This window comes from Carcharodon carcharias, chromosome 3, assembly GCF_017639515.1.
Source record: "Carcharodon carcharias isolate sCarCar2 chromosome 3, sCarCar2.pri, whole genome shotgun sequence".
Lineage (NCBI taxonomy): Eukaryota > Metazoa > Chordata > Chondrichthyes > Lamniformes > Lamnidae > Carcharodon > Carcharodon carcharias.
The window spans coordinates 625,495-648,757 of record NC_054469.1 but is presented as its reverse complement, the minus strand read 5'-3'; the positions used below and the strand labels follow the sequence as shown (position 1 = coordinate 648,757).

General features: G+C 47.6%; 1 protein-coding gene across 1 annotated transcript in view; it reads left to right on the top strand.

Moving 5' to 3' along the window:
- The window catches only part of LOC121275733 (nuclear receptor-binding protein 2-like), a 153,335-nt gene that overhangs the window by 95,503 nt on the left and 34,569 nt on the right, over nt 1–23,263 (top strand). Inside the window, exons 3-6 of the mRNA XM_041183322.1 lie at nt 5,247–5,342; nt 9,216–9,348; nt 15,835–15,937; nt 20,357–20,407. Coding sequence (XP_041039256.1) covers nt 5,247–5,342; nt 9,216–9,348; nt 15,835–15,937; nt 20,357–20,407 — 383 coding nt within the window. The remainder of the gene's footprint in view (nt 1–5,246; nt 5,343–9,215; nt 9,349–15,834; nt 15,938–20,356; nt 20,408–23,263) is intronic.

Sequence of the window (23,263 nt, the reverse complement as noted above, 5' to 3'; positions counted from 1 at the left end):
TGTTCCTCTCTGCAGATGCTGTCAGACCTGCTGAGTTCTTACAGGTATTTTGGTTTTTGTTTTGGGTTTCCAGCATCTGCAGTTTTTTGCTTTTGCCTACAGATTGGAGGGTAGCTAATGTAACCCCACTATTTAAAAAGGGAGGCAGAGAGAAAACAGGGAATTATAGACCAGTCAGCCTGACGTTGGTAGTGGGGAGAATTTTAGAGTCCTTTATAAAAGATTTAATAGCTGAGCACATGGAAAACAGTAGCAGAATCGGACAGAGTCAGCATGGATTTATGAAAGAGAAATCATGCTTGACAAATCTACTGGAATTTTTCGAAGATGTAACTCAGTTGAATTGATGAGGGGGAGCCAGTGGATGTGGTTTATTTGGACTTTCAGAAGGCTTTCAACAAAGTCCCACATAAGGGATTAGCGTGTAAAATTTAAGCACATGGGATGGGGGTAGTTTATTGCAATGGATAGAAAACCGGTTGGCAGACAGGAAACAAAGAGTAGGAATAAACGGGTCTTTTTCCGAATGGCAGGCAGTGACTAGTGGGGTACTGCAGGGATTGGTGATAGGACCCCAGTTATTCACAATATATATTAATGATTTAGATGAGGGAATTAAATGTAATATCTCCAAATTTGCAGATGACACAAAGCTGGGTGGGAGGGTGAGCTGTGAGGAGGATGCAGAGATGCTTCAGTGTGATTTGGACAAGCTGAGTGAGTGGGCAAATGCATGGCAGATGCTGTATAATGTGGATAAATGTGAGGTTATCCACTTCGGTAGCAAAGACAGGAAGGCAGATTATTATCTGAATGGCTATAAATTGAGAGAGGGGAATGTGCAACGAGACCTGGGTGTCCTTGTACACCAGTCACTGAAGGTAAGCATGCAGGTGTAGCAGGCGGTAAAGAAGGCAAATGGTATGTTGGCCTTCATAGCCAGAGGATTCGAGTACAGGAACAGGGATGTCTTGCTGCAACTATACAGAGTCTTGACTGGATTATATTCGCTGGAGTTCAGAACAATGAGGGGGATCTCACAAAAACTTATTCAATTCTAACAGGACAAGACAGGGTAGATGCAGGAAGGATGTTCCTGATGGTGGGGGAGTCCAGAACCAGGGGTCACAGTCTGAGGATATGGGGTAGACCATTTAGGATTTAGGACTGAGTTGAGGAGAAATTTCTTCACCCAGAGAGTGGTGAGGCTGTGGAATTCGTTACCACAGAAAGTAGTTGAAGCCAAAACATTGTATGTTTTCAAGAAGGAGTTAGATATAGCTGTTTGGGAGAAAGGGATCAAAGGATATGGGGAGAAAGCGGGAGCAGGCTATTGAGTTGGATGATCAGCCATGATCATAATGAATGGCAGAGCAGGCTCGAAGGGCCGAATGGCCTAATCCTGCTCTTAGTTTCTATGTAAGAAGATGACCCTGAGGGTTCAAGGACAGAATCAATTTGGCTAGAGCTAAGGAACAAAAAGGTTCAACTACATTGATCGGTGTAGTCTATAGAGCACCAAATACTGAGAAGGATGTAGAGGAACAAATCTGCAGGGAAATTACAGAGAGATGCAGGCATTATAGAGTAGTTATAATGGGGGACTTTAATTACCCGAATGTAGACTGGGACAGTGGTAGTGTAAAGGGTGGAGAGGGGCAAATGTTCCTAGGTTGTGTTCAGGAGAATTTTCTACAGCAGTAAGTGTCCAATCCAACAAGAATAGATGCACTGTTGGACCTGGTTCTTGAAAATGAGGTGGACCAAGTTGATCAAGTGTCACAGAATCACAGAATCAGAATCACAGAATCACAGTGCAGAAGAGGCCCTTCGGCCCTTCGAGTGCACCAACAGTGAGAAACAGCTGACCTATCTACCTAATCCCATTTAGCGGCACTTGGTCCATAGCCTTGAATGTTATGACGTGCCAAATGGGGCAGCATGTAGGGGACAGTTTTACATTTTAGGATGATGATAGAAAAGGACGATAGGCAATCCAGGATAAGAATAATTAAATGGGGGAGAGCCAACTTCGATGGGGCAAGAACGGAGCTGGGCCAGATAGACTGGAACGAAAGATTGGCAGAAAATCTTTGGCTGATCAATGGGCTACCATCAAAAAGAATTGGTATGGGCACAGTCAAGGTACATACTATCGAAAGGGAAAGGTAGGGCAAACAACTCCAGAACTTCCTGGATGAAAAGGAAGATAGAAATTAAGATAAAGAAGAAAAAGTGTGTTTATGACAGGTGACAGGTAGAAAATACAATTGAGAACCAAGAGGAATACAGAAGGTTCAGAGAGGAGGTGAAAAAGCATATTAGAGAAGCAAAGAGGGATTATGAGAAAAGACTGGCAGCCAACAGAAAGGGGAATCCCAGAGTCTTCTATAGACATAGATAGTAAAAGGGTGGTAAATGGAGGAGTAGGTTCGATTAGAGACCCAAAAGGAAATTTACACATGGACGAAGGGGCCATGGCTGAGATATTAAATGAATACTTTGCATCCGTCTTTACCAAGGAGGTAGATGCTACCCAGGACATAGTGACAGACAAGGAAACTCTGTCACTAGAAGGGTTCAAAATTGATAAGGAGGAAGTGTTGATTAGACTGTCGGTACTTAGAGTTGACAAGGCACCAGGACCAGATGAGATGCATCCAAGGATATTGAAGGAAGTGAGAGTAGAAATTGCAGGGGCACTGGCCATAATCTTTCAGTCTTCCCTAGACTCAGGGGTGGTGCCAGAGGACTGGAGAATTGCAAACATTATGCCTTTGTTCAAAAAAGGTTGTAAGGATAAGCCCAGTAATTACAGACCAGTCAGTTTAACTTCAGTGGTGGGGAAGATTCTAGAAACAATTATTCGGATAGAATTAGTCATCACATGGAAAAATATGGTTTGATAAGGAAGAGCCAGCATGGGTTTCTAAAGGGGAAATTGTGTTTAACTAACTTGCCGGAGTTTTTTGAAGAGATAACAGAAAAGGTGGATGAGGGTAATGCTGTTGATGTGGTGTACATGGACTTTCAAAAGGCATTTGATACAGTGCCACACAATAGACTTGTGAGAAAAGTTATTGCTCATGGAATAAAAGGTACAGTAGCAACGTGGATACAAAATTGGCTGAAAAATAGGAAGCAGAGAGTAATGGTCAATGGATATTTTTCTGGCTGGAGGGAGGTTTGTAGTGGAGTTCCCCAGGGGTCAGTATTGGGACCCTTGCTTTTCCTGATATATATTAATGATCTAGATCCAGGTGTGCAGGGGACAATTTCAAAGTTTGGGGATGATATGAAGCTTGGGGGTGTTGTGAACTGTGAGGAGGACGGTGTGGAACTTCAAGAGGACATAGACAAGTTGGTGGAGTGGGCAGATAGGTGGCAGATGAAGTTCAATGTGGAGAAGTGTGAGATGATGCATTTTGGTTGGAAGAACATGGACAGACAATATAAAATAAGGGGTGAAATTTTGAAGGGGGTTCAGAAGCAGAAAGACCTGGGTGTATATGTGCTTAGATTATTGAGGGTGGCAGGAAAGGTGGAGAGAGCAGTTAATAAAGCAGATAGTATCCTGGGCTTTATTAATAGGGGCAGAGAGTACAAGAGCAAGGAGGTTATGCTGAATTTATATAAGACACTTATTAGACCTCAGCTGGAGTATTGTGTACAGTTCTGGGCTCCACATTATAGGAAGGATGTGAACACATGGGAGAGAGTGCAGAAGAGATTTACAAGAATGGTTCCAGGGATGAGAAACTTCAGCTATGAGGATAGATTGGAGAGGTTGGGACTGTTCTCCTTGGAGAGAAGGCGGCTGAGAGGAGATTTGATAGAGATGTTGAAAATCATGAGGGGGCTGGACAGAGTAGATAGGGAGAAGCTGTTCCCACTTGTAAAAGGGTCAAGAACGAGAGGGCACAGATTCAAAATGATTTGCAAAAGAAGCAAATGTGATGTGAGAAAAAACTTTTTCACACAACGAGTGGTTTGGGTCTGGAATTCACTGCCTGGAAGTTGGTGGAGGCAGCTTCAATCGAGGCATTCAAGAGGGCATTAGATGACTATATGAATAGAAACAATGTGCAGGGGTACGGGGAAAAGGCAGGGCAATGGCACTATGTCATAATGCTCATTTGGAGAGCCAGTACAGATATGATGGGCCGAATGGCCTCCTTTTGTGCTGTTAAAGTTCTGTGATTTTGTGATTCTGTGATGTCTTTGAGGTAACCAGGCAAACCTCAACACCCTCCTATGGCACAACCCCATGCCCACGCAAAAGATGCAATACCTGCCCCTTCACTTCCTCCCTCCTCACCGTCTAAGGGCCCAAACACTCCTTTCAAGTGAAGCAGCATTTCACTTGCATTTCCCCCAACTTAGTCTACTGCATTCGTTGCTCCCAATGTGGTCTCCTCTACATTGGAGAGACCAAACATAAACTGGGCGACCGCTTTGCAGAACACCTGCGGTCTGTCCGCAAGAATGACCCAAACCTCCCTGTCGCTTGCCATTTCAACACTCCACCCTGCTCTCTTGCCCACATGTCTGTCCTTGGCTTGCTGCATTGTTCCAGTGAAGCCCAACGCAAACTGGAGGAACAACACCTCATCTTCCGACTAGGCACTTTACAGCCTTCCGGACTGAATATTGAATTCAACAACTTTAGGTCGTGAGCTCCCTCCCCCATCCCCACCCCCTTTCTGTTTCCCCCTTCCCTTTTTTTTCCAATAAATTATAAAGATTTTCCTTTTCCCACCTATTTCCATTATATATAAAATAAAAAAAAAAACCCACTAGAGCTATACCTTGAGTGCCCTACCATCCATTCTTAATTAGCACATTCGTTTAGATAATATCACCAACTTTAATTTTAACACCTATGTGTTCTATTGTACTATTGTCGACGACATCTTTTGATGATCTGCTTCTATCACTGCTTGTTTGTCCCTACAACCACACACCCCCCCCCACCTCTCTCTCTCTCTCTCTATCTCTCCGCCCCCCACACACACACCTTAAACCAGCTTATATTTCAACTCTTTCTTGGACTCGAACGCAAGTTCTGTCGAAGGGTCATGAGGACTCGAAACGTCAACTCTTTTCTTCTCCGCCGATGCTGCCAGACCTGCTGAGTTTTTCCAGGTAATTCTGTTTTTGTTTTGGATTTCCAGCATCCGCAGTTTTTTTGTTCTTATCTAATGTGCATTTCATGGTTTGCCATGTGTTTTGTGTTCTGCCACCAGATGGCGGTGTTAGAGGTGCAGAGGAATGCAGAGAACAACGTGTCACCCAATTCCATTGTTAACGCTACACAATCTCTGGAGAACCCTTTGATGAAGGTGAGCGCTGGCTCTGACCACTGAGCGAACACACGTGGTGGGACCATTGGCAGTGAGAGGAGAGGGGAGATATCCTGACCTGAGACGGGTAGATACATATCTACCTCCTAAACCCTGAGGGGAGAAAGTATATTTATCCTAATCTTTGAGCGGGGAGGGTTTATATCCTGTAGTATAAAATGGGAGGGATATATTTTTATTTTCTTTGGTGAGAAGTCCTTGAATTTGTTAAGAACGTAAGGAAGCAGGAGGAGGCCAATCAGCCCTTTGAGCTCCTTCTGCTTTTTATGGAGGTCATGGCTCATCTTCTACTACAACAGCATATTCCTGCCCAGTCCCCGGATCCCTCGATTTTTTTAATATATAGCAATCTATCGATTCCCATTTTGAACATACTCGATGACTGAGCTTCCACAGCCTCTGGGGTAGAGAATCCCAAAGATTCACAGCCCTCTCCGTGAAGAAATTCCTCCTCACCTCTGTCCTAAATAACTTGCCCTTGTTCAGTGACTGTGTCCCCTGGTTCTAGACCCCCCCATTCCCCCTCCCTCGCCAGGGGAAACATCCTTCCTGCATCTCCCCTGTTGAGCCCTGTAAGAATTTTGTATGTTCGAATGAGATCACCTCTCATTCTCCAAGGACGCAATTTTAAGCCAGTGGGATTTTATGGTTCCATCGATAATAGAGTTTGGGATGACTCGCTGTATTTTACTGCACCGTCCCCACCACAACAGGACTGCAAAAATCCAGCCCTAAACTCCACAGAATAATGGCCCAGCCTATTTAATCATTCCTCATAGGACAATCCCTCCATCCCAGGAATTAATTTTGTGAACCTTTGTTGCACTCCCTCCATGGCAAGTATATCTTTCCTTAGATAAGGAGACCAAAACTGCCCACAATACTCCAGGTGTGGTCTCTCCAAGGCCCTGTACAGCTGCAGTAAGACATCCCTGCTCCTGTACTCAAGTCCTCTTGTAACAAAGGCCAACATACCATTTGACTTGTGTTGTCACCTCCCAGGATTCCATGTTTGAATCCCTGCAGTCAGGGTTCTGTCCCTGCCTCAGTAACAGAATAGTGCTTATCAAAGTCACAAGTGACATCCTGTGTGACTGTGACAGGGGTAAACTTACCCCCCTCATCCTCCTCGACCTGTCTGCAACCTTTAACAGGATTTGACCACACCATCCTCCTCCAACACCTCTCCACTGTCACCCAGCTGGGTGGACCTGCTCTCACCTGGTTCCATTCTTATCCTTCTAATCATAGCCGGAGAATCTCTTCTCTTGCTGCTCCCTCACCGCTCCTGCTGGTGTCCCCCAAGGATCAATCCTTGGCCCCTCCTGTTTCTCATCTACTTGCTGCCCCTCGGCTGCATCACCGGAAGGCACAGTGATAGCTTCCACATTTTTTATTCATTCATGGGATGTGGGCATCACTGGCTGGGCCCAGCATTTATTGCCCATCCCTAGTTGCCCTTGAGAAGGTGGTGGTGAGCTGCCTTCTTGAGCCGCTGCAGTCCATGTGGTGTAGGTACACCCACAGCGCTGTTAGGGAGGGAGTTCCAGGATTTTGATCCAGTGACAGTGAAGGAACGGCGATATATTTCCAATTCAGGATGGTGAGTGACTTGGAGGGGAACTTCCCATGCATCTGCTGCCCTTGACTTTCTGGATGGTAGTGGTTGTGGGTTTGGAGGGAGCTGTTGAAGGAGCCTTGGTGAGATGCCTGGAGGAGGCAGTGACTTAATGGGGTGTGCTTATATGGAGTTGAGTGTGGAGGGGATAAAATGGAGGCCAGCACCCAATCCCAGGATTCCCGACCCCAGCTCCAGGGTTTCTGATTCTCAGTAGAGTCTTTAAAGGGCGAGTGCTGGTCCTGGTTAAAAGCCCACGCCCGGCACTCCCAGCCTGGCTGGCCCCATTGCAGAGATATGCATGACCTGGAGTCTGGCCGGCTTCTCAAAGAGTCGTGGTTCACGGCCCCTCAGAGGAGTCATGAACCACAGTCTGCATGAGAGAAAAGCTAAGTTCAAAAGGTGTTCCTCATTCCCCTTATCCCAAGGAATGCCACCCTCTATGGCCTCTCATGCCAAGATATAGCACTTCCATACCCATACATTCATTAGATCCAATTAACCCGATAGTGACAATAGGACGTGTAAAAACAGCTTTAAAAAAAGTCATTCATTGATAACTTTACACTTTACTAAAAAAAGCTTCTTTTTACTACAGGCCAATAAAAGCATCAATTATCCAGACCCTTTATAGAATCAATAGCTGAAACTGCAAGCATGTGAAACCTCTTTATCTTGTGTAAATAATCATTGTGAAATTGACAGAAGAATTCAGAAAGCCAGAGTTGTCAATCAAGCAATGTTTTACCTGGGGCTCAGCTGTTTCAACAGTCTAATGGATTTCTGGGCTCTTAGCCAAGAATACATAATGAGACTTGGCAGAAGTATGAGGTGGAATGGATGGGGCATGGGGAGGGTGTGCGGGCAATGGGGTGTGAAGGATGAGGGCTAGAGGACCTTATTTTTTTCATTATAACTGGGACAAAGCCTCACAGCACTGAGGCAGGCCTTCTAAACATCTGCCAAGGCACCGGGTGGACCCTATGCCTGCCTCTGAAATTTTCCTGGAATGAAAATCCCACCATTCCTGGCACTTTCTCCCCAGGTCGGTGCGGCGAGCCGGACACTTTCCTAACCTCCCCACTACCTGTCACAATGATGAAAATACAGCCCAGTGTCACTGGGGTAGTGATCCAGAGAGCGAGGCTAATGGTTTGAATCCCACCACGGCAGGTGAAATTTAAATTCAACTAAATATTAAATCAGGGAATTGAAAGCGAGTCCCTGTAATGGTGACCATGAAACTATCATCAATTGTTGTAAAAACCCATCTGCTTCACCAATGTCCTTTAGGGAAGGAAATCTGCCGTCCTTACCTGGTCTGGCCTACATGTGACTCCAGACCCACAGCAACATGGTTGACTCCTAGCTGCCCCCTGAAATGGTCTAGCAAGCCACTCAGTTGGTATATATCCTATCATAATAGAGGGGATGGTATATATCCTATATTATTAGAGGAGATGGTATATATCCTGTACTATTAGAAGGGATGGCATTTTTCCTATACTATTAGAGGAGATGGTATATATTCTATATTATTAGAAGGGATGGTATATATCCTATTCTACTAGAGGAGGTAGTATATATCCTATACTACTAGAAGGGATGGTATATGTCCTAAACAAAAGCAGAATTACCTGGAAAAACTCAGCAGGTCTGGCAGCATCGGCGAAGAAGAAAAGAGTTGGCGTTTCGAGTCCTCATGACCCTTCGACAGAACTAGGTGAATCCAAGGAAAGGGGTGAAATATAAGCTGGTTTAAGGTGTGGGGGGGGGCGTGGTTGGGTGGGGGGAGAGAAGTGGAGGGGGTTGGTGTGGTTGTAGGGACAAACAAGCAGTGATAGAAGCAGATCATCAAAAGATGTCACAGACAAAAGAACAAAAGAACACAGAGGTGTTAAAGTTGGTGAAATTATCTAAACGAATGTGTTAATTAAGAATGGATGGTAGGGCACTCAAGGTATAGCTCTAGTGGGGGTGGGGGGAGCATAAAAGATTTAAAAATTTAACATATCCTATACTATTAGAGAGGATGGTATATATATATATACTATTAGAGGAGATGGTATATATCCTATACTACTAAAGGAGATGGTATATATCCTATACTATTAGAGGAGAAGGCATAAATTTTATACAGTCAGAGACACTGAGACTGCTTCTGGCCTGGTGATATTTATAAATGGCCTGATTTCAATTCCCCAAGTGACTGTTGTGTGTTTCCCTGGTTCCAGGAATTTATCCAGAAATGTTTGGCTCGAGATCCTTTGCAACGACCGAGTGCCCATGATCTTCTCTTCCATCAAGTTCTCTTTGAGGTTCACTCACTCAAGCTGTTGGCTGCTCATACCTTCATCAACAACCAATGTGAATGGCTTATGTACATACAGACTGCCTTGGCTGAGCAACACCTGTATACATCTGCAACATCTCCTCCATGGCTGCTTCACTCTACCTCCCTCATTCCCAGAGCTTGGGCTGTCATTCTCAGGGGTCCCAAGAGTGAGACCCTCATTCCTGGGGCTCAGTCCCTCATTTCTGGGACTTGGATCCTCATTCTCAGGGTTCTGTGGCTTGGATCCCATTCCCTGGATTCGGAGCCTCCTTCCATGGGTCCCAGGGCTAGAACCCTTATACCCAAGGAGAGGGAGGTGTCCCAGGGCTTTGACTCTCATTTCTAAGTCTTGGAGTCTCACCCCAGGCTCCTGTTTTCTGACTCTGGGATTGTGGATATAGAGAGTAGTGGTGCATGGTTGTTTTTCATGCAGGAGGGATGTATACAGTGATGTCACCCAGGGGCAGGATGAATACCACTGCTTTTCTTGATATATATTAACGACCTAGATATGGCTCTGCAGGGCACAACATCAGTGTTGGTAAAGTGACATCAAATTCAGAAACATATTAAATCACCAAGAGGATAGAAATAAACTTCAGGAGAATGTAGACAGGCTGATAAAATTGGCCAACATGCGGCAGATGAAATTTAATACAGAGAAGTGTGAAGTGATTCATGTTGGAGAGACAGAGAGAGATGGAAAAACAAACCTGCAGGGAAATGAGGGAGATGTGCAAGAATGGTGACAGTGGTGAAAATGGGGGACTTTTAACTACCCAAATATCAATCGGGAAAATGTTAAAGGGATAAGGAGGGGGAGGAATTTCTGAAATGTGTTCAGGAGAACTTCCTTGGTCAGTATATTCTCAGCCCAACTAGCAAGGAGGTTTGTTGGATCTGGTGCTGGGAAATGAGGTGGATCAACTGGACCATGTGGCTGTGGGGAATATTTGTCTCAAAGAGATGATTGTGCCACAAGGTTTAGATCAGTCACGGAGAAGAGCAAAGAGCAATCTCAGATAGAACTTCTAAATTTGAAGAGGACTAATTTCAATGGGATGAAATTCAAGGGCAGGCAGGATAGAATAGTCGATGAGTTCTTTCTATCAGTGTTTACTGAGGAACAGAATGCTGACAAAATATCAGTAGAAATGGAGATGGTGGAGATAATTGATGGGGTCAGAATTAAGAGGTAAGATGGCTATGCTTGGAGCAGATAATTCACCCAGCTCGGATGGCTTGTGGGGAGTGGGAGTGGAGATAGTGGAGAGGCTTGTCTTAATCCTCCAATTTTCCCTGTGTAATGTGAGATTCAAGCAGACTGACTGCACAAAGGTAATAAAACAGGGTATATTTATTCCATTGACCTCAAAGCTGTATAAACTTCAAGGAACAAACCATTTACTGTGAGTAATCACAGCCGATGCTCCTGATCTCTGCCCTATTCGTGGCCTTGGCTTCTCACACAGTAACTCACTGGAACTGCTGCTCCAGCTCCATGTTGCTGTCCTGCTCTCCTCTCTCTCCATGTGGCTTCTCAGACTCAGGGTGCTGCAGTCAGCCTAACGACATCTCCAATCCTCCTTCCTGGCTCTAGTCACTGTCAGAAGCTTCAAGCTGCCCTACTCATGCGCTTGGATCTCACCTCACTGCAACTCACAAGTCCTGGACTTACCCGTGCTCTTTCTCCCTTGCAGCATGGCACCTGCCTTCACCCTTAGTTTGTCAAAGACACTGCTCCCTGCAGGGAGGGACCGACAGGGGCCAACCAGTTCCCTTGTTCAGTGCTGACCCCTCATCACCATCTGCTGCCGGAGGCCCCACTACACCTGGATACAGGGGAGGTGCCAGGGGATTGGAGAGTGCAAATGCGGCAGGCTTGTTCAAGAATGGGTGTAAGGGCAGTGCTGGTAACTACAGGCCGGTCAGTTTAACATGAACGGTGAGAAAGGTTTCAGAAACAATAATCGGGGAAATAATCACTGGGCTGTTGGAGAGGTTTGAGTTCATTAAGAGGATCCAGCATGGATTTGTAAAAGGTACATCACGCCTGACTAATAGAATTGAATTTTTTAATGAAGGAGCAGAGAAGCTTGATGAAGGGAATGTGGTCAATGTTGTCAGTATGGATTTGAAGAATGTGTTTGATAAGGTACCACATAAAAGGCTAGCTAACAAAATTAAGACTATGGAATAGGAGGGTCAGTGTCCAGAGACACATAGAAACTAGGAGCAGTAGGCCATTCGGCCCTTCGAGCCTGCTCCGCCATTCATTATGATCATGGCTGATCCTCTATCTCAACACCGCACTCCCGCTGTCTCCCCAAACTCCTTGATGCCTTTAGAGTCTAGAAATCTATCGATTTCCTTCTTAAATATATTCAGTGACTTGGCCCCCACAGCCTCTGTGGTAGAGAATTCCACAGGTTCACCACCCTCTGAGTGAAGAAGTTTCTCCTCAGCTCAGCCCTAAATGGCCCACCCCGTATCTGAGACTGTGACCCCTGGTTCTAGACCCACCAGCCAGAGGAAATATCATCCCTGCATCCGGTCTGTCCATCCCTGTCAGAATTTTGTATGTTTCAATGAGATCCCCTCTCATTCTTCTAAACTCCAGTGAATATAGGCCTAGTCGGCCCAATCTCTCCTCATACAACAATCCTGCCATCCCAGGAATCAGTCTGGTGAACCTTCACTGCACTCCCTCTATGGAAAATATATCCTTTCTTAGGTAAGGAGGCCAAAACTGTACACAATACTCCAGGTGTGGTCTCACCAAGATCCTGTACAGCTGCAGTAAGACATCCTTGCTCCTGTACTCAAGTCCTCTCGCAATGAAGGCCAACATACCATTTCCCTTCTTATCTGCTTGCTGCACCTGCATGCTTGCTTTCAGTGACTGGTGTACAAGGACACCCAGGTACCTTTGTACATCAACATTTCCCAATCTAGCACCATTTAAATAATACTCTGCCATTCTGTTTTTCCTACCAAAGTGGACAACTTCACACTTATCCACATTATACTGCATCTGCCATGTATTTGCCCCACTCACTCAATCTGTCTAAATCGCCTTGAAGCCTCTGAACACCTTCCTTCCTCATTGCTCACTTTCCCACCAAGTTTCATGTCTTCAGCAAACTTGGAAATATTACATTTGGTTTCCTCATCTAAATCATTGATATATATTGTGAATAGCTGGGGCCCAAGCACTGATCCCTGCGGTACCCCACTAGTCACCACCTGCCATTCCGAAAAAGACTTATTTATTCCCACTCTCTGTTTCCTGTCTGCTAACCAATTCTCAATCCATGCTAGTATATTACACCCAATTCCATGTGCTTTAATTTTACACACTAACCTCTTATGTGGGACTTTATCAAAAGTTTCTGAAAATCCAAATACACCACATCCACTGGTTCTCCCTTATCTATTCTGCTAGTTATGACCTCAAAGAACCACATGATATCAAGAAACGGCTGAAGGCACTGGATACTGCAAAGGCTATGGGCCCTGACAATATTCCGGCAATAGTACTGAAGACTTGTGCTCCAGAACTTGCTGTGCCCCTAGCCAAGCTGTTCCAGTACAGCCTAAATAGCCAAGTGGTTATGGTATTGGGCTTGTAACCCCAAGATCAAGAGTTCAAATCTCACCATGGCAAACTATGAAACAAAGTAATTTCATCTGAATAGGAACAGATGGAAACTTGTTTGTACTCGAAAGAATTACAGCTACAACACTGGCATCTACCCAGCTATGTGGAAAATTGCCCAGGTATGTCCTGTACACAAAAAGCAGGACAAATCCAACCTGGCCAATTACTGCCCCATCAGTCTACTCTCCATCATCAGTAAAGTAATGGAAGGGGTCATCAACAGTGCTATCAAGAAGAACTTGCTTAGCAATAACCTGCTCACTGATGTCCAGTTTGGGTTCCACCAGTGTCATTCAGCTCCTGACCTCATTACAGCCTTGGTTCAAACATGGACAAAAGAGCTGAACTCCAGAGGTGTGGTGAGAGTGACTGCCCTTGACATCAAGGCTGCATTTGACCGAGTGTGGCATCAAGGAGCCCTAGCAAAACTGGAGTCAATGGGAATCGGGGGAAAACTCTCCGCTGGTTGGAGTCATACCTAGCACAAAGGAAGATGGATGTTGGATGTCAGTCATCTCAGCTCCAGGACATCACTGCAGGAGTTCCTCAGGGTAGTGTCCTCGACCCAACCATCTTCAGCTGCTTCATCAATGACCTTCCTTCCATCATAAGGTCAGAAGTGGGGATGTTCTCTGATGATTGCACAATGTTCAGCACCATTCACGACTCCTCAGATACTGAAGCAGTCCATGTCCAAATGCAGCAAGACCTGGACAATATCCAGGCTTGGGCTGACAAGTGGCAAGTAACATTCATGCCTCACAAGTGTCAGGCAATGACCATCTCCAACAAGAGAGAATCTAACCATCACCCCTTGATGTTCAATGGCATTACCATCACTGAATCCCCCACTATCAACATCCTGGGGGTAACCATTGACCAGAAGCTGAACTGGACTAGCCATATAAATACTGTGGCTACAAGAGCAGGTCAGAGACTAGGAATCCTGCAGCGCGTAACTCACCTCCTGACTCTCCAAAGCTTGTCTACCATCTACAAGGCACAAGTCAGGAGTGTGATGGAATACTCCCCACTTGCCTGGATGAGCGCAGCTATCACAACACTCAAGAAGCTTGACATCATCCAGGATAAAGCAGCCCACTTGATTGGCACCACGTCCACAAACATTCACTCCCTCCACCACTGACGTACAGTAGCAGCAGTTTGTACCATCTACAAGATGCACTGCAGGAATTCACCAAGGCTCCTTCAACAGCACCTTCCAAACCCACGACCACTACCATCTAGAAGGACAAGGGCAGCAGATAGATGGGAACACCACCACCTGGAAGTTCCCCTCCAAGTCACTCACCATCCTGAATTGGAAATATATTGTCGTTCCTTCACCGTCACTGGATCAAAATCCTGGAACTCCCTCCCTAACAGCACTGTGGGTGTACCTACACCACATGGACTGCAGCAGTTCAAGAAGGCAGCTCACCACCACCTTCTCAAGGGCAACTAGTGATGGGCAATAAATGCTGGTCCAGCCAGCGAAGCCCACATCCCATGAATGAATAAAAGAAACTAACAACACCACGGTGCCTCCTTTTGCTATTTGTCTGTCCATCCTAAATATCGAGCACCCTTAGATATTCAGTTTCCAGCCTAGGTCACCCTGCAGCCATGTCTCCATAACTGCAATCATATTGTACCTGTTTACATCTATTTGTGCTGCTAATTCATCTACCTTATTGCGAATGCTCCGTGCATTCAGATACAGAGCCTTTAGACTCGCCCAACTGGATAAAAAGGACAGAAAGCAGCGAGTCACAGTTGATGTTTATTTTTCAGACTGGAGGATGGTGGACAGTGCTGTTCCCCAAGGGGCAGTGGTGGGACCACTGCATATTTTGATATGTATAAAAATCTTGGGTCTTGGAATACAGAGTAAAATTTCAACATTTGCTGATGATACCAAACGTAGAGGAGTAGCTAACAGTGAGGATGATGTGAATCACCTGGAACAGGGCATAGATAGGCTGGCAGAATGGGCAGACAAGTGGCAGCTGGATTTAATACAGAGAAGTCTGAGGCGATGCATTTTGGCAGAAAGGGTATGGGGCAGCGATATAGCCTTAATGTCACAGTTCTAAAGGGTGCACGGGGACAGAGGGATCTGGGGTCTATGTAGATCCATCCTGGAAGGTGTTAGGACATATTGAGAGAGAGGTTAACAAAGCGTACAGGATCGTGGGTCTTATTAATAGAGGCATTGAGTACAAAAGCAGGCAAGTTCTGCTGAATCTTTATAAAGCTCTGGTTAGGCCACAACTCGAGTCTTGTGTCCAGTTCTGGTCACCACACTTTAGGAAGGATGTGAGGGTCCCTGAGAGGGTGAGAGAGGATTTACCAGAATGATCCCAGGGATGATGGATTTTAGTTACAAGGTGAGGTTGGAGAAGCTGGGGTTGTTCTCCTTGGAGCGAAGGAGATTGAGGGGGGATTTGATAGGGCTGTACAAGATGATGACAGGTTTAGGTAAGGGAGACAAGGAAAAACTGTTCTCATTGGCTGATGGTACAAGGAGTAGAGGAAACATATTTAAGGTTTAGGGCAAGTGATGCAGGAGGATGTGAGGAAGAAATTTTTTAAGCAGTGAGTGAAACTGACCTGGAACTTGCTAAGAGGGGACGTGGAATTGGAGACAATGATTTCAAACGAAATTGGATGGGCACTAGAAGGAGATCAACTTGTAGGGATACTGGGATAGAGCATGGGAATGGGACTGACTGGATTGCTCTGTGGGAAGCCAGAATGGAGTTGATAGTCTAAATGGTCTCCTTCTGTACAATAAATGACTCTATGAATGAAGTAGCTGTTTGATTCTAACTGCAGTTTGGGCTTATTGTTCCAGACCTGATGCAGGATAACTGTGTGGAGGAGATGACCAAGAGGATTAATGGCAGTGCAGTGATGGCAGAGATTCAGCACCGGGATCGTGCTGGGGTTCAGTGGAGGTAAGAGATTGTGACAATCCTATCCACAGCTCAGAGAGTAACCAATGAGGAATTAGTAAATAATATTAACCGGACATTAAACCGATGATCAGCTGTGGTTTGACACAGGAAGGGAGCTCGGAGTTTAGCACTGACTCTTGCAGGATACACATTGGCTGGAATTCTATGACAGTGGCATTTTACCTTCCCGCCAAAATTCATGGTGTTTAGGATGACTCGTCGCATTTTACAGCCCCGCCCCCTGTCACACTGGGGCCGCAAAATTCTGGCCACTGTCTGAATGGAATCTGAGCTAAAACAATATAGACCAATCAGGGCTGAGTACAGACCAATCAGAGGTGAGGGGTGAGTACAGACCAATCAGGACTGAGTACGGACCGATCAGGGGTGAGGGCGAGTACAGACCAATCAGGGATGAGGTGTGAGTACAGACCAATCAGGGATGAGGGATGAATATAGACCAATCAGAGATGAGGGATGAGTACAGACCAATCAGGGCTGAGTACAGACCAATCAGGGGTCTGAGGGGCGAGTACAGACCAATCAGGGGTGAGGGTGAGTACAGACCAATCAGGTGTCTGTTATCTCTGAAGAGACCAATAACATTTAAAAGCCGATTTGAATTCGCAGTGACCTACTCGAAGGGATTGTAGCTGGGGCTGGATTTCCAGCACGGAGACGGATAGTGGGAGTGGGAGAAGTTCCCAGCTCAGCCTGAGAACCTGCCCACGAAGGCAGGATCTTCATTGCTGGGGGGGGGCGGGGGGTGTGCGGTGGGGGGGTGGGGGTGGGGGGTGTGTGGGGTGTGGGGGAGGGGCGGGGGGTGGGGGTGGGGGGTGTGTGGGGCGTGGGGGAGGGGCGGGGGGTGGGGGTGGGGGGTGTGTGGGGTGTGGGGGAGGGGTGGGGGGGTGTGTGGGGTGTGGGGGAGGGGCGGGGGGGTGGGGGGTGGGGGGTGTGTGGGGCGTGGGGGAGGGGCGGGGGGTGGGGGTGGGGGGTGTGTGGGGTGTGGGGGAGGGGTGGGGGGGTGTGGGGGGGGTGGAGGGGCGGGGGGTGGGGGGTGGGGGGTGTGTGGGGGGTGGAGCGGCGGGAGGTGGGGGGTGTGTGCGGAGTGGGGGAGGGGCGGGGGGTGGGGGAGGGGTGGTGGGTGGGGGGTGTATAGCGGGGTGGGGGGTGTATAGCGGGGAGGGGTGGTGGGGTGTGTGTGACGGGGTGGGGGGGCAGGGAGGGGGGTGGGTAGCGGGGTTGGGGGGGGGCGCTATTCACAAGTGAGAAGGACTGTGATATAATTAAAGAAATTGGCGTAGAAAGGGGGGAGGTTCTGAGTGGTCTGGCAAGTTTTAAAGTAGATAAATCTCCAGGCCCGGATGAAATGTATCCCAGGCTGTTGAGTGAGGCAAGAGAGGGGATAGCAGGGGCGCTGGCAATAATTTTCAATACCTCTCTGACCACAGGAGAGGTGCCAGAGGACTGGAGGACAGCCAATGTGGTACTGTTATTCAAGAAGGGAGGAAGGGATAAACCAGGGAACTACAGGCCAGTCAGTCTAACCTCAGTGGTGGGGAAACTATTGGAAGCAATTCGGAGGGACAAAATTAATCTACACTTGGAGAGGCAGGGATTAATCAAGGACAGTCAGCATGGTTTTGTTAAGGGGAGGTCATGTTTGACCAATTTGATTGAATTTTTCAAAGAGGTGACCAGGTGTGTAGATGAGGGCAATGCATTTGACGTGGTCTACTTGGACTTCAGCAAGGCTTTTGATAAGGTCCCGCATGGGAGATTGATAACGAAGGTAAGAGCCCATGGGATCCAAGACAATTTGGCAAATTGGATCCAGAATTGGCTGAGTGGCAGGAAGCAGAGGGTGATGGTTGAGGGGTGTGTTTGTGACTGGATGCCTGTGTCCGGTGAGGTTCCACAGGGATCGGTGTTGGGTCCCTTGCTGTTTGTGGTATATATAAATGAATTAGATTTGAATGTAGGAGGGTGGATCAGTAAGTTCAGGGATGACATGCAAATTGGTGGGGTGGTAAATAGTGAGGAAGATAGCCTTAGATTACAGGAGGATATAGATGGGCTGGTCAAATAGGCTGATCAGTGGCAAATGGAATTTAATCTGGATAAGTGTGAGATGATGCACTTGGGCAGGACAAACAAGGCATGGGAATTCACGATGAATAGTAGGACCCTGGGAAGTACCGAGGATCAGAGGGACCTTGGTGTGCATGTCCACCGGTCCCTTAATGTAGCGGGACAGGTAGATAAGGTGGTTAAGAAGGCATATGGGATACTTGCCTTTATTAGCCGAGGCATAGAATATAAGAGCCGGGAGGTTATGCTGGAGCTGTATAAAATGCTGGTTAGGCCACAGCTAGAGTATTGCGTGCAGTTCTGGAATCCGCATTACAGGAAGGATGTGATTTCACTAGAGAGAGTGCAGAGGAGATTTACCAGGATGTTGCCTGGGCTGGAGAGTTTTAGTTATGAGGAGAGATTGGATAGACTGGGGTTATTTTCCTTGGAGCAGAGGAGATTGAGGGGGGACATGATTGAGGTGTATAAAATTATGAGGGACATAGATAGGGTAGACAGGAAGGAACTTTTCCCCTTGGTGGAGGGATCAATAACCAGGGGGCATAGATTTAAGGTAGGGGGCAGGATGTTTAGAGGGGATGTAAGGAAGAATGTTTTCACCCAGAGGGTGGTGGGAACCTGGAACTCACTGCCTGAAAGGCTGGTGGAGGCAGAAACACTGATAACATTTAAGAAGTATATGGATGTGCACTTGTGATGCCACATGGCATACAAGACTATGGGCCTAGTGCTGGGAAATGGGATTAGAATAGTTAGGTACTTGTTTGACTGGCACAGACTCAATGGGCTGAAGGACCTTTTTCTGTGCTGTAGACCTTTATGGCTCTATGACTAAAGGGTTCATTAGTTCTATAGTGGATCAATGCGGATAGAAGTGCCGTAGCTTGACATAGATCTCTTGAGGGGCATGACGGGGATGGGAGGAGGGGCATAGCTTGGCATAGAGGGCATGAGGAGGGCCTTCTGAACTTAACTTTGAAGGGTTGTAGACAAGGGTTCATGACTCCTCTGAGTCCGAGAAACCTGGCCTGAGTCCAGTAAAATTGTGGAGGAGTTCACCATGCCTGTCTCCATGATGGAGCTGACCTGGTTGGGAATGCCAGAAGTGGGCTTTTGACCCAAACCAGCCTGCATGCTTTAAAGGCATTCCTGAAAATCAGACAGCCCGGGAATGGGGTCGGGAATCCCGGAATCGGGATCCGCCTGCCATTTTGGAAGGGTTCCCAAGTCATCCTGACTTGATGAAAATCCAGGCCAAGGTTTCAAACTTTAAGGCTTTTATTGTAACAAACAAACTAAAAGCAACAAAACTAAACATTAACTAGCAGGTAACTAATATTGTAAACTACAAAAAAGATAACCCTTAGCATGGTCAATTACCCACGCTGCATATATACATATTACAGCATGTTTCCCACAGGATTACAGTCAATGTGGGAAACAGTCCACAGCTCTCCTCAGCTTCCAATGGGCTGGCATCTCCCCATTTTGTCAAGTCAAAATGTTCAGTGATTGTCAAAGGTCCTGTCCCTCAATCCTTTCAGAATTCCCAAACTGACTTTCAGCTCTAAGGCCCTTTCCAGGGATTTCCTCGCCTCGCCTCGTCAGGGTTATCACTGCAGGTTCCATCTCTCCAGCCCTTAAACAAGCTTTCTCCAGCATGCTGTCTGGTAGCTAACAGAGAAAACAACCTTTTCTCTCTGTAGACCACAGCAACGCTGTTCTTTCTCTCTCTCTCTCTCTCTCTCGAGTTATTTAAAGTCTCTCAGAAAAAAAGTCTGCATTAACCAGAATACCTGTGCCCGCATTTGTTTTCAGGTGTTAAACTGGCATGTGAATTTCAATAGCACATGACCTGGGCCCCCCATCTCCAATGTAACAAAGCCATACAGGCTGTGTTGTCAGGCAGAATGCATAGCAGATCACATGACCCACTTCATTACTCCATTTTACTTTAAAGAATCGGTTTAAATCGTAACCACCTTATAAAACCTCAGAGATAAAAACAAAAAACCTGCGGATGCTGGAAATCCAAAACAAAAACAGAATTACCTGGAAAAACTCAGCAGGTCTGGCAGCATCGGCGGAGAAGAAAAGAGTTGACGTTTCGAGTCCTCATGGTCATGAGGACTCGAAACGTCAACTCTTTTCTTCTCCTTATAAAACCTCATATTGATAGCAGTTCTGAAGAGTCAGCACAGATCATTCAGGAATCTGAGGGGTCAGCACTGACCCACGGGGATCAGGTTTTGTTCCATATGCAACAATTCATTGCTCCATTTATTGATGTTTGGTGATTCATTGACTGTTGTCCCTCTATTCTAGATATTCCCATGTATCCACATTGGAACTGGACAAGTTCCTGGAGGATGTGAAGTGAGTGTTTTAAGTGTTTTACTCACAAACAGAACAGGCTTTTGTAATTGGATGTTTGAGGATGTGTTTCTGTGTTTGCTAAAACACCAATTAATGACTTTGGTAAGAATAGAAAAAGAACAAATTATTTAAATGGAGAGAGATTGCAGAACTCAGTGGTACAGAGGGATCTGGGTGTCCTGGTACATGAATCAGGAAAAGTTAGGATGCAGGTACAGCATATCAGAAGGCAAATGGAATGTTGGCTGGAATTTCCCAGCCCCATTGACATTGGAAGTCACGGTGGGGGTGAGTGGACAATATGGTGAGAAGGCCAAAAATCGGTTTTATGCCATCATGAAACCAGTTTGTGATCGTCCACTCCTCCTGTCGATGGTGGGCAGCCTTCCCCACTGCTGCACATCAGGAACATAGCTTTCATACATTTGGGTCTCATTATAAGCCCTGCTCGCCAAAGCCATCGCCCCCCATGTCAAATTTACCGCACACATTGGCGTGACTTCAGCGCGGCGAGTTTCACAGCTGCCTTTAACAGGCAGGCACCTGGTGACCTGAACTTCGAGGGGAGCTTGGAGGTGAGGGCACAGGGCCTTGGAGGTGAGGGCACACAGCCTTGGAGGTGAGGGCACAGGGCCTTGGAGGTGAGGGCACACAGCCTTGGAGGTGAGGGCACACAGCCTTGGAGGTGAGGGCACACGGCCTTGGAGGTGAGGGCACAGGGCCTTGGAGGTGAGGGCACAGGGCCTTGGAGGTGAGGGCACACAGCCTTGGAGGTGAGGGCACACAGCGTTGGAGGTGAGGGCACACGGCCTTGGAGGTGAGGGCACAGGGCCTTGGAGGTGAGGGCACAGGGCCTTGGAGGTGAGGGCACACAGCCTTGGAGGTGAGGGCACACAGCCTTGGAGGTGAGGGCACACAGCCTTGGAGGTGAGGGCACACGGCCTTGGAGGTGAGGGCACACAGCCTTGGAGGTGAGGGCACAGGGCCTTAAAGGTGAGGGCACAGGGCCTTGGAGTTGAGGGCACACAGCCTTGGAGGTGAGGGCACAGGGCCTTGCTCAACACTTGCGAGCATCACCCATAGGACACCAAGGAAAAGGCACTGCACATTCGGAAGTGGGGGAGGCACAGGCAAGTTGCTTTTTCCCAGTGCTGGACCAGTCTCCCCCATGGTTGAAGCTAACAGTGCAGCCTTGCAGTGTGTGTTAGGAGAATGCCTGTGCCTGAGCTGAGGGCACAGCCTGTAGTCCAATGGGCAAAGCTGCTGCCAATCGGTCAGGTGGAATGGGGCGGAGGTGGGTGAGGTTTCAGGCAGCCAAACAGCGCACTAAACTCTGGCCATCCAAGTGGTGGCCAACACTGTCCAGCGTGTGTGAAGAGGCCTTCAGACTTAACCAAGAGAGGTTCCTAGTACACCCGTACTAACCCACACATCTCTCTCTTTGACCCTACAGGAGGAGAACATCAGGATGGTGGAGCCTGGTGATTTAGTGACCTGCCTCATGGCTGACAGGGAGCAGAGAAGGAGGAGAGGAAAGCAGCTTACTCTCTGTGATCAGGGTCATATCACGGAGACGCAGCCATGAAACTTCAGAAACACCTGATCCTTTGTCCCCTTTCAGCACCCTCAGCCCTTCAGGAGCTGGAGCACAGCCTCACTGGTCACGGATGCTGAAGAGTTGGGGACCAGCCCCACCTTAAGGTGCTGAGAGCACACAGAGAGAATGAGGGAACTCTGTGACGCCTGCCCACTACATTCTGGCAGCAATGACCAGCACCATCGAGGTGCAGGCATCAGTAATGTGTCCAGGGAGTGTGAGGCTGGACCATCACTGTGGTCTGAAGGCTGCACAGACACAGGGAAGAGGCCCTGGACTGAGACACCTGCCTTTATCTTGTACAGAAAGGTTTCACATCTGAGTGACAGGAACACTGCTCATCAGAACAAGGAGCCACAGGCAGGGAGACATTCTTGGGAGATTACTGACAATAGTGAACATTATGTACAAGTGATTAACACCCGTGTCCCAGGCTGTGTAACTACATCTTCTTAACCTCCCTAACCCTGCCGCTCCGTCTTGGTGCTCCCCGGACATCCACAGTGGAGGTGGGGGCAGCCTGCTGACTGTGACGCCCTGTCTGTGGTGACCTTGGTGGGCATCCTCTGGAGGGCTGAGACCTGGAAGTCCCCGGCCTGCTTTCAGGGTCCTGCTGTGTGGCAGTGACACCCTCCTCGGCCTGTGGAGCTGGAGCTGCTGAGGTCACAGGAAGAGGGGATTCGGATGGGCCGGACACTCTCAGAGTCACCTGGATGGATAGGCACAGAGAGTACACCTACTGATCCTGCTCCCTATGGGTGTCCGAGGGCCCCAGGCTGACTCCTTGAGGAGAAGGGGCAGCTGGAGTGAGATCGAGCTGGCCGGCCCCCCTCTCACATACACACTGTTGGGGACCAACTACGGCATCAGTGATGGAGTTGAGCCCGTGCAGCAGTGCAGGAGTGAGGTCCTGGACCAAGGTCTCCATGGCAGCCACCATCCTGCCAGTGTTGACCTCGGTGCGTTGGCAATGCCGGCGCTATCACCTCAGAGTGATGGTGGACAGACTCCTCCATCATACCTTACAACCTGAGGAGTGCAGCGGATATCCCTTCCTGATGTTCCCGAGCTTGTCTTTGCAGCTCCAGCAACTGTAACATGACCGAATCCAGAGGCTCCTCATCTGACTCGGACTCAGCAACGTTCTGGCCTCCAGCAGCTCCTCCAAGTGCCGGCGACCTGGGAAGTCCCTGTCTCCACCTGCTGTGGATCAGACAGTGCGATGTGCTCAGCAGATTGTGATCCCGAGGCTACTCTAA